The 14,816-nt window shown below is 40.2% G+C and overlaps 1 protein-coding gene across 1 annotated transcript in view; it reads left to right on the forward strand.

The window, feature by feature from the left end:
• The window catches only part of espn (espin), a 40,138-nt gene that overhangs the window by 15,137 nt on the left and 10,185 nt on the right, over positions 1–14,816 (forward strand). The window contains exons 7-11 of the mRNA XM_054609898.1: positions 140–423; positions 4,119–4,277; positions 6,390–6,630; positions 11,061–11,206; positions 12,285–12,650. Of these exons, the coding sequence (XP_054465873.1) occupies positions 140–423; positions 4,119–4,277; positions 6,390–6,630; positions 11,061–11,206; positions 12,285–12,650 (1,196 nt within the window). The remainder of the gene's footprint in view (positions 1–139; positions 424–4,118; positions 4,278–6,389; positions 6,631–11,060; positions 11,207–12,284; positions 12,651–14,816) is intronic.

Genomic DNA, 14,816 nt, shown 5'->3' on the forward strand with positions numbered 1-14,816 from the left:
TTTGCTTCCTTCAGGTTTATGTCACAGGTGCATGGTACACTGGTGCTGGAAGGAGAGGTTGGCCATCACAGGAGTAACTCTTGTTTCGTATTCATGTTTGAATGTTTGACTTAATGCTTTGTTTAACTCTTTGGCACAGGCGCATCGGAGTCCGCCATTTCAGACATGCAGGCGTACATGGACATGCTAAACCCAGACATTGGCTCCGACATGCCCAAGAAGAATGAGATACCTGCTGATACTGCCTCCAAGCCCCCACCACCACCAACCTTTCCGCCCCCACCTCCCCCACACTCTCCCCCGGTGCCGCCTCCACCCCCGGGCTTCCCGGCACCACAGCCCCCTAAGGAGCCGACATCAGCGGAGTTCCTGAAGGTGAAAAGCAACTTGCGTCACGTGGAGGGCAGCAACAGCAAGACGGAGGTAAGGACAGAGGTGGTGAGCTCGTACCTGAGCTTTTGAAACAGTTTGTAAATCAAGCCTCAGGGCTGTGCAAAGAGTTCCTCATCGAGGGAAATCCCCAAATGCAAAAACATGTTTTATTCATTCCTCGTTTGTGCCTGTCCGTCCAACGGTTTCACTGTGCAGATATTGTATTGTGTACTGTGTCACCCTCTGAGTTTGAGTAAAGATATCGGACGGTGTAGTAATACCTTGTGTTTCATATCTGCGATGATGATGGCTCATGGCAGTATATCATACACTAGGTTAGTTAGTTGTCTCTCAAACATGCATAGATACCCCAAGTTTTGGGAAAAGGGATTTGCAGAGTCTGTGACATGAATGATATGGAAAAATCCTCAAGAAGCAGAAGGACCAGTGTGTTCGGGACAAATTGCCAATTAGCTGCCATTTTCCCTTGTGTCTAATCAGTTGAGCTATTGCTCCATTTGGGCAGTCGCTCTTGTGTAACAGTTTGCCTTGTCTTGGTGCCTACAAAGATGTTATTGTGTTGGCATGGCTAACGAGATGCTCATTACCGTGGCGCTCCTGACACACACAATGGCTGTTGTGATGGGCTTGATCTTAATTCCAGTAATTAATCTGGCCACAGATCACTCAAAAGTGTGTTTAAAGGAGCAGCAATTCAAACTGGCATCAACATTAGTTTCAGAGTGGTTTCTGGTGGTTCGGAACTGCTGTGAAGAACATTAAAAACAGGTTGTGAAGTTATTCTAGTTTAATTGTAATTGGGTTGGTCAGAGAACACTGTAATTACGGCAAGGATAATAAATCTGAGAGATCGCTTTCACCTCATGAAGAGTTGATCTCCTGGTTGTTGCCATGGCTTCCAGTATGATGGTAGAAAGACACACGTCTCTGTTCAGTTGTATCAACAAGTTGCTTTAGTTTTAGACACCAACACAAATGTGAGACATATTTTTGCTAATTTTGCTAATTATTGTTTTGTATTTATTAAGTACATCATACTTAAGTGCAACTTAAGCAACATATTGATTTGAAAGGGTATTATCTTTTATAGTCATTTGTAGTGACATCTCAAAGTCAGCCTAATTGAAAGGTGGTCAGTGTGTTTATCGTTCCATCTAAATCAGTAGTAGAGTTTAAAGTCAGGGAACTGCTAAAACAGATGATTTTTCAGAAAGAGGCACTGTATATAGATCTGCTACGCAAAGAAAGTTGTTGTTAGATGTTCCCAGGTATCCATATTGTCCTGTCTGCAGGGTGAGCAGTGTGTATGTGTATGTGTGTGCGTGTGTGTGTGTATGTGTATGTGTGTGCGTGTGTGTGTGTATGTGTGTGTGTGTGTGTGTGTATGTGTGTGTGTGTGTGTGTGTGTGTGTGTGTGTGTGTGTGTGTGTATGTGTTTATGTATGTGTGTGTGCATGTATGTGTGTATGCATGTATGTGTGTGGCCATATGGGAGAGTTTTTAGTGCCACCCCCTCTCCTCTCTGTACCCAGGTGACCAGCCCGGGGCTCACCCTCATTTACAATGTAACAAAAGCCAGTGCTCAGATCACATGCACACATGCGAGCACACACACAAACTCACACGATTAAGATCAGTGTCTACCATATACATTGGCGAAAACAATCTGCCTTGGGAGCCATAGTTACAGGGAACAGTAACCTCATCCGTGGACACAGCCGATCAGATGGACCAATCTCACAACACGTAGACGTATTACAGCTCAGAGTGTAGAAAACTTATTTTGTAAAGAAAGGAGGTTTCAAACATTTTTTTTCTCTGCTGCTTCTCCCATCTCATTTGTCTGTATTTGCCTTGACTGAAGTCAAATGTTTCGTGAGAAGCAGCCAAACAAATGACTACTTTGCCTTTTTTTATTCGTTTGACCTACTGCAGTCTCCCTCTAGAAAATGTGGACTTTAGCATCTGAGCCGTGATTCGAATTCTTTTTGCTGCTAATTGAGGGAACTGAATGCTAAAATATTCTTATAATCCTGAAACCTGAGAGATTGGAGTGCGGTCAGGCATGTTGAGGGCAGAACCTGGGCCTTTGTGTTTTGCATAAGAGCCTCTGGGGCAGGGTTGGGGAGTGTTTGGTCTGCGGGCTGTTGGTGACATCATTGCCGCTGCTGTGGCCGGCACGATAGGTTATTGATGAGGCCTGTAGGTAAAGTGAGAGGGCAGGTAGAGTGACAGGCGTAGCACAGAGCAGAGAGGAGGTGACACTCTGGATTTGGTGACAGCTACTCTCTTTTCCCGCTGGGCTTTGTGGTTGAGGCTCTGTCCAGGCAGGAGGAGAGCTGCCGGAGAGGATTGTTAACGCTAAGGTAAGGTGTAAAGAGCAGAAAGACAACTTTTGGGCTGCAGATAGAGGCAAAGATATAACAAAATGCTTTGTGTATTTTGGATAAATGCTGGGTTGTGTAGCGTTTTGAGCTGCTGTTAGGTTGAACAATGAATGTGTACTTTCCTTGTAGTGCAAGTATCTTTTTACTCTGTTTTTTTAAATGACACACTCTTTCTGTGTATGACCTTCCATTACCTGAGGCTTTGGCAAAACCACATGAAGATATGCTTAACCATTTAAATCCGCAACCAGGCTAAAAAACCTTTGATAATGCATACAAATGCATTACACTGAAAAAACAAATATCTAACATTACTCTATGCAGACAGACAGATCTGTATAATAGGAAGAAAGGTGGCGTTTGTACATCTGTGTGAGGGAGCGGAGGGGGAGCATCATAAATGCTTTGTACGTTTGCTTTTGTTGTCCCACCTCCCCAGAGGATGACAATCAAACCATCTGTAGTGCTCCCCTGCTCACATTACCCTCCCACCTGATGAGTGCTCAGGGACCAATTCTTTGACAGCAGACATGAGTCAACAACACTAAACAGCCTTATTAGAACTTAGAACGGGACACCTCAAAAGGAGGAGAGGTCAGAGGTCAGCTGACAATTATTTCCCTGGATTTGAAATGCAAGGTAACTATACATGTTGCTAGGATGACTTAGGCATGCTTATAGTTGAAAGCTTTCAACCATATTCTTGAAAATATAGATGAAAAGGGGCTTCTTTTTTCACATTTACACATCATTTTTGTGCCAAGGGAAATATTTAATTTGAAGTAAAGGAAAGTGAGAGTGTTCAACTGAAAGGGCCAAGTTAGTGACCTCTCACCCTTCTCTGTGGACCGAAGGCGCTCTCTTACACTGGTGCAAAAGCTGAATGGGAGCTCATATATTCTGTGGTCCAACAGTCTTTACATGAAACTATGATTATTATAATCATTACTGATCAATACGTTTTCTTTTTTTTATCCGACCAACAGTCTAAAACCCCAAATATATTCAGTTTACTATCCCATAACATAAATAATTGGATTGAAATTCTTTGTTCCGAGGAATGTTTTGTTATTTTGGCCAAAACAGTCGACAATTTAATTCAAAAGACTTATTAATAATAATTTCAGCTCAAACATTCATTTCATTCAAGGTTCTAAAAACATAAATGGCTATGTGTAATTCTCTTTCCTGTCGAAATGGGCTGTAGTTTGGTAACATATCTGGACTAATAAAAAATATATTCTGAAAAATATGCAAATGGAGGCGGATGAGTTGGTTAAACCAAAGCTACTTAACTTCACATTCTCACTTCTTTTTTTTTTTTTTTTTTTAAATCAGCTGACTCCTGGAGAAAACCACGACAAACTGCGGCGTGTTGATTCAAACAGGAGGTCAAGGAGCTTCAGCAAGCAGCCCAGCACTGGGGACTACTACAAGGCCCTGGGCAGCGACACAGCCGAGCCCCAAGGGAGCAAAAGCATGGCGCCCAACGAGGAAGTAAGCCAGATCTCTGCTGTCTGTGACATCAATGTGTTCAATGTTTTGGCAGCCTCACACATCATCAGGTTCTTTCATCAAAATCAAACAAATAAATTCTTTCAAATCAAGTATATGGATACATGATATATATCAGCACAATCATTGCTGACCTGATGACTAAAAGGAAAATGCCTACACATAATAAATAAATGTTACACTGCCTGTCATCTGACATCAAACTGGAAATAATTGATCAAATCTAGGTTACCTCACAAACTTAATTGTCATGTCTTAAGAAGATGCTCATTTTACATAATGTTTGATACTATAAAGTGACTTTTTAAATTATTTCATTTTAAGATCTATTATAACATATTTAGCCATGTAATTTAGCATAACAATATTATATTGGCTGTAACTCTAATGCATACTGGTATAGAGTTTGTAAAAGGTTAATGCACTTTGCCCTGGTTGTACTGTGCGTACTGTGGGCTGCTTATTAGCTTCTATTCAGGGTGAGGTTTAGCTGCGTGATGGTGTGTTGGCATTATGTTACCATAATGACTGCACTATTTGCCTGTGCATTAGTCCACTAAGCATATTACATAGGCTTGTGTTCACTTCAGCTTTTGTTTGCAACCTGATGCAAACGTCTACCTCATTTCCATTGCCTCTTGAGTCTCCACCCTGTTGTGTAAACTGTCCAGGACCTACAAAAGAATAAACTCAGAACAATCCCACATCAATGACCGGCGTCTATACCATTGAATGTCGTATTTTAACTTTATTTATATCTTTTTTTCTTTGGCCAAGAATCTGTTTCATGTATTTGCTTGTTTTAGTGACAGAAGCAAATCATAAGTATATCAAAAGCTATTTGTATTAATGAATGTAATTTTAACCTACAAGCAAAACAGAGTCAGTGATGTCACGTTCAAATAAAAGGTTCATTTAATTAACCTTTAATTTTTCTCAGTGATTTCCTTATCAACACATATGCTGGGCACCTTGACAATTTTATTTGGAAATGCTAAAGAATTATGAAATTTTGATAAGGCTTCTAGTAACTAATGTATTGTGAAGTGAAACAGAATCCTGAATGTGTTTCCTGCCAAATACCTGCAGAGACAGCTGAATGAATAGAGTCTGTTACATTCTCATCAATGTCCCTGGAGAGGTGTTCTTATAATCTCATGGGTATCAGCAGTGGGGGAACTCTGGATGATGCGGAGTACAATCCACATTGAGCCAATTAAGGTCTCAGTGGGGCCTCTCCTGGTCTCAGAGGCATCCTAGCAGATGGACCGGCTAATCAACCGGAGCAACGGCATGTGCCGCCACGACCCATCTGGACACAGCCCGCCCCCAACTCTCTGGGGGGTTTGAAAAGTAAATGATGAGCACGCGTCCGAAGAACTAAGGAGAGGGGCGGGGTCGAGTTAAATGTCACGGTCCATTAACTTGCCCCCAGCAGAGTTATGGCACGCTTTCAGAGCGTGTCAGACGCGTGCGTGCTGGGGGCGCAGGGCGTGGGGGTTTAAGCACTATCTATTTCAGTGACAGATGGCTTCTTCCCACTGTTTTCACTCAGAGTTTCCCCTTGAGATTAGGTCATATTAGCTCTGTTATTAGCAACAGGGTGTTATGTCTTTATGAGTTGATTAAAGATGGCAGGAAGCAGAGGGAGGACACATCTAATAGGGCCGCAAACATCTGTCACTCTAGACAGTCTATGAAAGAATTGAAATGCTCGTTCAGCCCAGCAGGAGTTTCATGTGGCATGCCTATACAAGCAGGGAAAACATATTCAGTTTCACCATTTCGTGTTTAATTGATTGTGTAATAAATAAAAAATATATATTTTCTTCATTACATTTTTTGGGGGGATATAATAGCTGGCAAATGCAAAATTCACAAAATTTGGCAAAGAAATATTTGGTATTTTAATTATCAGTGTTCAAGTAGTTTTTAAATTTAAGTGGAATATCACTTCCTGGTTCACTTGTCACATCCTTGTTATCAGTGATCAAATATTGGCTGACAGAGTAAATAACGATGCGGGCGTTAGGAAAAGTTAATGGGTGAAAAATATGACTTATTCTTCTCCGTCCCTCCCTCTTCTCCGATCAGGGCTCCGTGTTATTGGAGGAGCCTACCGACAGCCCCGCCCACAGCTCAGAGAATGGCACCACAGAGGACTTGGCAGCGCCCCCACCTCCTCCTCCACCTCCACCACCTCCTCTTCCTGCAAGCAGTCAGACACAGACCCCCCCTCCGCCTCCTCCATTGCCCCCGGAGACGGCAACCACCCAGAATCACTCTGCCAGTAGCACCTCCTCCAACCAGCGACGTCTATCTTCCTCATCAGGAAGTGAGTGCTTGTTTCCTCTCTTTCTCCGCCCTTCTTTTCCTACTTTTGTCCCCTTGCACTGTACATTTGTTGAAAGTTCTTGTCTGGTGAAAATTATTATTCACATTATTGTACAATTATTTATAAAAACACAGAGTCCCTGCTGAGCACAATGTAATCTCACTGGGTAACAACTATTTGAGTCTGACCCCAGCATCCTAAATAAAGGATTATAAATGAATGATGTGGGGCTACCGTTACCCTAACAACTGGTTTAGTGTTCATCCATTTCCTTAAGTGCCTTGTGTGCCCTGGATGCAGTCTGACAGTGTGCATGCTTTTCTTGTCCTCATCATGAGGTAAAGAGTGTCAGTCTTTCTCCAAAATACACAATTAAAGTCCAAGAATTTCACATAAGCTTTGAAGTAGTCAAATGTATTTATGCCTCATAAAATGTCTGAGTCCTGTTCAAAGATAAAGTTAATATAACTTACCATCAGCATTTATCACAAGCATGCCTGAAATAGATTTAACCAATTAGTTATCAACCACAACACAAAGAGAAGTAGTTGAATATATAATAAATAACACACTTGGATGCAAAGGAAGCACATCACACTATCATATCAAAGAATCCACATTAAATATCATAGTCTGTTAAGCAACATCAACTTTTGAGCCTCAGAGAACATGAGGAAAACGTCCAAACGTAATAACTAGAGGTATCCGAGATGACTGGGCATGCAACAGCGGTTCAGACATCAAACAGCAGTAACATGAAGAGTAACATACCAGCAACCGGATTATTATACATTAATGCTGCTAATTTCCTTAATTGGCAGGCCAACACTGTTCTTCTGCTCATTTAGCAGTTTTCTTAACGTAGAGTTGTGTTTACATGTTCCTTCTTTCATCTGCTCCATCTCCACCTGTTTCCTCTCTGTTCTTGTTTGTTTTGGGTTTTCCATTTTTTCCCTGCCATGGTCTGTCCTCACTGCTGCTCTGTCAAGGCGAGGATATGTCTGCTAAAAGACTGATGAAGAGTAAGTACAGACTGCCAACCAGTCTTTCAACTAAATCAGTTCACTCATCGAACACTTCAAATTTGGGGTTCACAATAGGCTTTCACACTTTGCAATTATCATTTAAAAATCATAATCTTGAGTTTTTCATATAAATAATAACAGCAATTCAACCTGTGTAAAAGATAGATATTCTTAACAATCAGTTTCCAATAATCCCTTTTTTCCAGAAAAATCAACTAAATTGTAAAGGAAATTATGCATTTTCATTTACAACAAGAGAAAAAGCCCTTTGTTCACAATCAACAGAGGAACTCAGTAGACAGACTTATATGCACTGTATCAGTAACAAATTCAGAAACATATCAACACCCCCTCTGATTGACTCGCGTGTTGGTTGACTCGTTGACCTCCATCATACTTTTGGGTAATTAACTTACAGTGAGCAATCATTAAGCTTTTTCATTTGGACAATTTTTATTCTCATCTCAATACAGTGAAGATGAATAGATTAAATTATATTCCTGTGTACTGTGGTTTGAGGCTATACACTAAAATCTATATTTTCTAAACAGATTATACAGAATCACTTTCCAATAACCTCATTTTATAATTCGTAAAACAGTCCAATAGGGTACAGAGAAAAGTCATTTATGTTGTCATGGACATGGCATGTGGGGAAGCTCATTATTTAAACAAAGGTTTAAGTGAAAGATAAATTACAATATAATATGGTTTCAGCTGGGTGTCATAGCTGAAAAGCAGCTCATAGGGCAAAATACAGTACCTTTTCTACATACCAGTAATAAACACCAACGTTAAGTTGTAAACTATTAATTGTTCCATTCAGGCACCTTTTTGTGGTATTTTATCTTTACGCTTTGTTCACCAAATATTCAACTGTCTCATCTATTTAGGCTTCACCTGCTGCCTAATGGAAGGATACCAATAAAGCCCTTAAAGCCAGAGAGCAGTGTGCGCTCACTAATGGCCAGGTTTGTGCCTCAGCGTTAATCAGGTAATAAACAGGCAGTTAGGTGGTCATAAAAGGAAAAGCCACCAACACATCTGAGAGCTCAAGATGAATTTACAACTCAGACGCTCATCGTGACGACGGCAATAAAGCAGGTGGCTGATTGAAAAAGCTGCTGCAACACTGGAGATCGTTAGAAGTTCCCTATTGTTTTCTATTAATTAAGCAAATGGAAAGGATCTTACTTTTTATATTACAGGACACGTCTCTATCTGAAGTGCTTTGCGACAGTGAAGCTTTTAACAGATAAAGCAGCTCGACTTACGTTTCTTAACCAGAGCAGGAAACCTTTTGTGCAGTGACGTCATCATTAAAGGCTATTTGTCAATTGTTCTCTACCTGTCACAGCTCCACCCGGCCTTACACACCCCTGAGCCTAAACAGATATTAGCTAAAACACACACACATAACCTTTGGCTCAAAAACACACAAATATTACAGTGTATTCAAACAGATATGAGTATACCAACTTCACTCCGGTGTAACTTTTTAGCCTTTGAACACATCTGATTGTGGATAATCGATTGTTTGTGGAGCTCTGCAATGAAGAGGAGAGGAGAGAATGGATGAAGGTATATTCTTATATTGCCAAAATTGGAAATCATACTTTATTTGTGAATTATCCAGTTACATTTAAGTAAGAAATTGTTTTAGAAGAGTTTGGTTGCACTTATTTCACCTGGCAATGAAGATCTATTGAATTATATAATCGGTTGACACTAAACTAACCCTAAAGAGCTGTCACATGTTGTTGTAAAAGTGTGTCAGGGCTGAGCAGCTGTTTCCTTTATTCACAACGGTTTACGGGCCAGACTTTGAGTGTGTACAACTGCACGTTGTAAAAGGCTTGTGTGTGTGTCGGTTATCAGCTCTCTTTATTTCTCTGTAATTCAGTAAATGTGAGACTGTGTGCATGTCAAGAATGTGTGTATGATTGAATTGTGTGTCAGGTTAGCTGCAGTAAGGATTGGTCTGGTGTAGTTGACTAACAAGCTGGGGATTGAAGGGCGTCTGTGTGCGTCTGTGTGCGTCTGTGTGCGTCTGTGTGTGTCTGTGTGTGCGTCTGTGTGTGTCTGTGTGTGCGTGTGTGCCTACCTAACTGTATCTGTCCGTGAGTGAGTGTGCATGCGTGTTAATTCCTGGCCGGCTTGCTAACGGCTCGCTGTCACTTCTGGTTACTGGTGATTCCTTTAGATTTCCCCCAACTGTGATGATGGGCCTTTAATAGAATACTGCGCTCTCCTCCCTAAGAGAGAGAGAGAGAGGGAGAGAGGGAGAGAGAGGAGGGTGGCAGGCTAGCGAGGCTTTGTGTCCAGCTAGACCATTGTGGTCGCCTCAACAAGGAACATTTTTACGGGAGGACTTTTTCTCTAACTCAAAATGATTGATCAATGAGGGACTAAGGACATTCAATTCATTGGAGGTTTACATTCACTTAAAGAGGTGAGGGAGCTGTTGGCTCATGATGTGTTTGGGCCAATATATGTGAAATGTAAATGTTTAAAAATAATTCTGTTGGTTGTACGTTACATTATTACATTTGATCAGAACATTTTCCAGCTACATTTTAAATGTTTGTTGCAAAGAAACGACTAAAATAATAGTTACTGCCTATATTTTGGTACTTTCCCATTGACCATTGAGTTTACTAGTTACCGTTTTATGTGAGCTACTTTGCCAATGCCTGATTGACAATTCAATTTCCTTTCTTTTTTCTGTCCTTTAAAAACCAAATTCCTTTGTAATCTCAGTTCCAATAGAGGTCGTACTTAAAGTCGCTCGGAATTTGGTGCATTGTTCACTATAAGCAGATTAGGGTCCATGGAAACCTACTTTTTTAAAAGTTAAAAGTTCAGCAGTAGCTTAGCTTTGTTTGTCAGGTGACACTGAAAGAGATTGTGTGCCTCGTCTCTTTGGGTTCACTGTAGTGAAATAATTGGGAATTGCTCCTCCCCATCTAATCCCAGCTAACTGCAAAGGTTGACTCACGGCCGAAAGTGAGTGGCCTAATGTGTTGAAGTCTCATTGGTTCATTTGCAATGTCTTTGAAACGTATTTGAGGGAGTTTGGTAGCTAGAAAGCCATTTGATATATTCAAATTGTGTATTAGAGATACATGTCTAAAGCGAACCCTGAACATTTTAGAATATCCTTATTAGGCTTATCCTTGTGAGAGGCTCAGTAGAGTCCATAATGACCTCCCGTCACTGTGCAACATGCTCGAGGGCAGCATTGTTACCTGCCTGATGGGATGAAATATTTAGCACTGAAATGCCACCCAACCGTTCTCTCTCTCCCTCTTCTCCAGTGGATCTCTCTCACTCTCTCCGTTTCTCTCTCCCTCCGTCTTTCTTTCTACTCGGTTTCACTTTTCTGCTCCATCCTTTTGTCTGCAGGCACAAAATCTTTCAACATGATGTCCCCCACTGGCGACAACTCGGAGCTGCTGGCAGAGATCAAAGCAGGGAAGAGCCTCAAGCCAACACCTCACAGTAAAGGCTACACCACTGTCTTCTCCAACAGCGGACCCACAGGCAACAACGTAGGTCCACAGCCTTCCACAACTATGATGAGACATTTATAAGATAAGATAAAATAAAATAATCCTTTATTAGTCCCACAGCGGGGAAATTTACAGGATTACAGCAGCATCGAGGATAGTGCAAGAGACAAAAATAAGTATTATAAATAAGCAAATGAGCAATAACAAAAACTATAAAAAACAGTAAAGAATCCACAGTAACTGAAATATTATATATACAGACAGAAACTATTATAACTATTGTATTGCACAGTGTATTGAATTGCACAGGTTTTTAGTGTCATGTGGTCTACTGGGAGCAGAGCTGGTTGTGCAACCTGACAGCAGCATGTATGTAACAGTCGCTGACAAATACGACATTACTCATTATAGAAATTAAGACAAAGGGTTTGCAATGACTTGTGGATCTGATGTCACTTTGTCCTTTATTTTAAACCAAGTAACAAGGCAAATGAATACGGAACATTTTCCGAAATTAAGCAAAATGATCCCAAACCCATCAAAGGTGTGATTAATAGTTAATCAGGAATATGCAAATGTTACACACCTATACATCACTGTCCTCCAGTGAACCCCTCAGTAAGGCTTCCTTCATGACAACGTCAGTGCAACTTCATAAATCTGAATTTGTCTTGATGCAAACAAGACAAAGTTTACACAAATGATTCAGGGTTCTTGCCACAGAATTAGTTAATTGCCAAATTTGATAAGTTTGGAAACTATGCACAATGTTAGCGAGGGGACACCAGAGCTCTCTGAACTCAACGGATAGTACTGTACTTTGCTGCATTTAGATATCATGACATGTCATCATTTATACTGAATGAGTCAGAGACAACGTAGTCATACATCATATGAGTTAAACTTAAGCTACTGAAGGTAAAGGATAACTAGAAGAATATGTCCGAATATTTAAGACATGTTGTATTGTGTGATACATTAAACGTCCACAAGAATGCCTAATTCTGCCTTCCAGTTGTATCTTTCTAAGGAGGAAAATAAGAGAGTGGTTCCTGGTTTCAAAAAAAAAAAAAAAAATTCAACGTTTCCTGTCCCATTGGTGTCTTTTTTTGTCTAGGAAAACACTGCATCCCCACCAGAAACCCGCACATCTAGCCCACCAGCCAAGCCGCCATCCCCTCCACCGTCCGATACGTCTGGCGCCTCACCACCCACCACTCCTAGTCCCAGTCCCAGCCCTACTGGTTCTGGATCTGCCAGGACCATGTCGACCTCTGCGAGCTACGAGAAACTGTCTTCCAATGCTGTAATCAATGGGAACAGTGGCGGAGCAGAGTCGGGGCGGAAGATGAGCCTTGCGGATGTGGAAGCGCTAGTGCCCACTCTCGACGAACAGGGAAAAGCCATCCCTGAATGGAAGAGACAGGTGATGGTGCGAAAGCTTCAGGTCAAGATGCAAGAGGAGGACGAGCACAAGCGCAAGGTAGGCATGATGCTGCATGGCTGTTTATTGTTTCTTAGCTATCCCATTCGTGGTCCCGTAAATTTGAAATGCTCTTGATTATATATGGCTCAGTTTGAAACAAAAAACAACACAAAGGGGATAGCTGGTTCTTGGATTTGAGTGTGCATTTTTGTGATTTCGAACAATCAGGTTGTATGAATGTAACTTTCATGCATGACATGTGTTTTGCTGTCTTTTTGTAACTTGTCAGTTAAACAGTTAGTAAGGGTGAAATAGCAAATGGGAGTGGAGACTACACCTTCATTTGGCATCTTTGCTTTCCTGATAGTGTGATAGAGTGTTATTGTTGTATTGTCAAATGAGACGAAGTGAGGGAATAGATTGCTTTTGAGCATTTTTGCAGTTTAATTGCCTTCACCTGCCTTACACTTATCTTTACACCATATAAATGGCACAAAGTTTCAGTCAACACACTGAACTTGTTTCACAATAAAACTTTGTTTCTAAATTTGATAATGTGGCTTTAGAATCAATTGGCCCAATTCACCAATACCTTGAGGTTCAAGACATGTTACACTGAATAATTGTTCGAACCTGTGTACTTAAAAATCATGAATCCCATAATGCTCGTAAATTGAAGGCTTGTTCCAGTTGAACCTCTTTTGCATAGGTAAACACCCTGCCCAACTCCATTAAAGGGCATGATATGCGTAGTTGTGAAATGTGTTGATCACTCTGCAAATAAAAAAAATATAAAATTTAAAGATAAAGCGGTAAACACAAAAAGCTGAGGAACGATTTTCTTTTCCTTATTAAATGTTTGGAACTTTTTTTGTTTCCATTTTGTTTTTGAAAACCTGGTAGTTAAAGGGTTGTCTATTGGGTCAACGTATCCTCGTACATTGCTCTTTAAGATATCCTGCAAAAAGTTACTTCTCATTTTTTGTTTTCCTAACAAAGCCTGCAACATGTGTCAATTTCTGGTTGTTACATACATACCATCTTTTCAAAATAAACTTCAGTCTTAACAGGAAACTCAGTGAGGTTTAGGTAAAAAACTACTTAGTTAGGTTTCTGAATAGATCGTCATTTGGGTTTCAATAACCACGGAAGTGTGATTACTTAAGTATGCAAGTTACGCAACATTACCTTCTTGTTTCACATGAGGAACAAACTTTGATCTCCTTGCTGAAAGATTGAGGTTTGTTAATCCCGTCCACTCCCCTCCCGCCCAGTCTTTATAAGTCCTTGTTCATGAATACGTTGATAAGGTACGTAAAAATTACAGCCCATTATTTTTCGTCAACAGTTCTGAAGTGGAGGTGCTTCTGCAGGAGAGAAAGTAGTATAGTAGTGGTGTAAAATAACACTAAAAAGATGCATGGGATGCTAATATTTGTTCAGTGTTGAAGTGTTAGTGTAGTGTTTAGTTATTTAAAAAAGACCACAATGGTTTGTAAAATAATGAAAATAATTATACAAATATATAACAAATTATTTAAAAAGTTGTATATAATTGTTATTTGAATCCTCTTTGGTTAAAGTGTAGAATGAAAGATAAAGCAAAAAAAAACAGTGAGCTCTTGAGTGTGCATAGATTATATTCTTACCCAAGAACAAATCCCAAATATGAAAACATCGGTGAATGTCAGATACTTTGTGAAAACTGCATAAGTGGGTTTTCTGAAGATTTTTTTTTTCATGAATGGTTGGTTAATGAGGCCCAATGACATCTACTAATCTAGTGGTGTGTAAATATTGTGTATTTAGACAAGCTATTTATTAGTAATTCATACTTCAGCAATCTGAACACTTGTAAGTCCTGTGTAATACAAGGACTCTATGCAATATGTGATTTGATTAATTCAAGTTGACTGATTATTAATTTATTGTAAACGAGATTTGCAATCTTATACTCTAAAATGAACCATCAGCAAGAAATTAATGTACATGTCCTTTAGTGACAGTGATGATCAATTTCTATTCAGTGGCATCATTGGAATGTCCAACTGGCTGTCGGGCCTAAAACTAGTAAACTAAGCTAATCATAAAGTATTTTAGTGATATATTTTCCCCTGTAAATAATACAAAAGATAACTTGGACCTTACTAGCTCTACATATAGTCATCCATATACGTACATATTTTCAAATCATTTCTTTGTTTCTTGATTCATCTCTATGCA

The sequence above is a fragment of the Anoplopoma fimbria genome, chromosome 12 (assembly GCF_027596085.1).
Source record: "Anoplopoma fimbria isolate UVic2021 breed Golden Eagle Sablefish chromosome 12, Afim_UVic_2022, whole genome shotgun sequence".
NCBI classification, from domain to species: Eukaryota; Metazoa; Chordata; class Actinopteri; order Perciformes; family Anoplopomatidae; genus Anoplopoma; species Anoplopoma fimbria.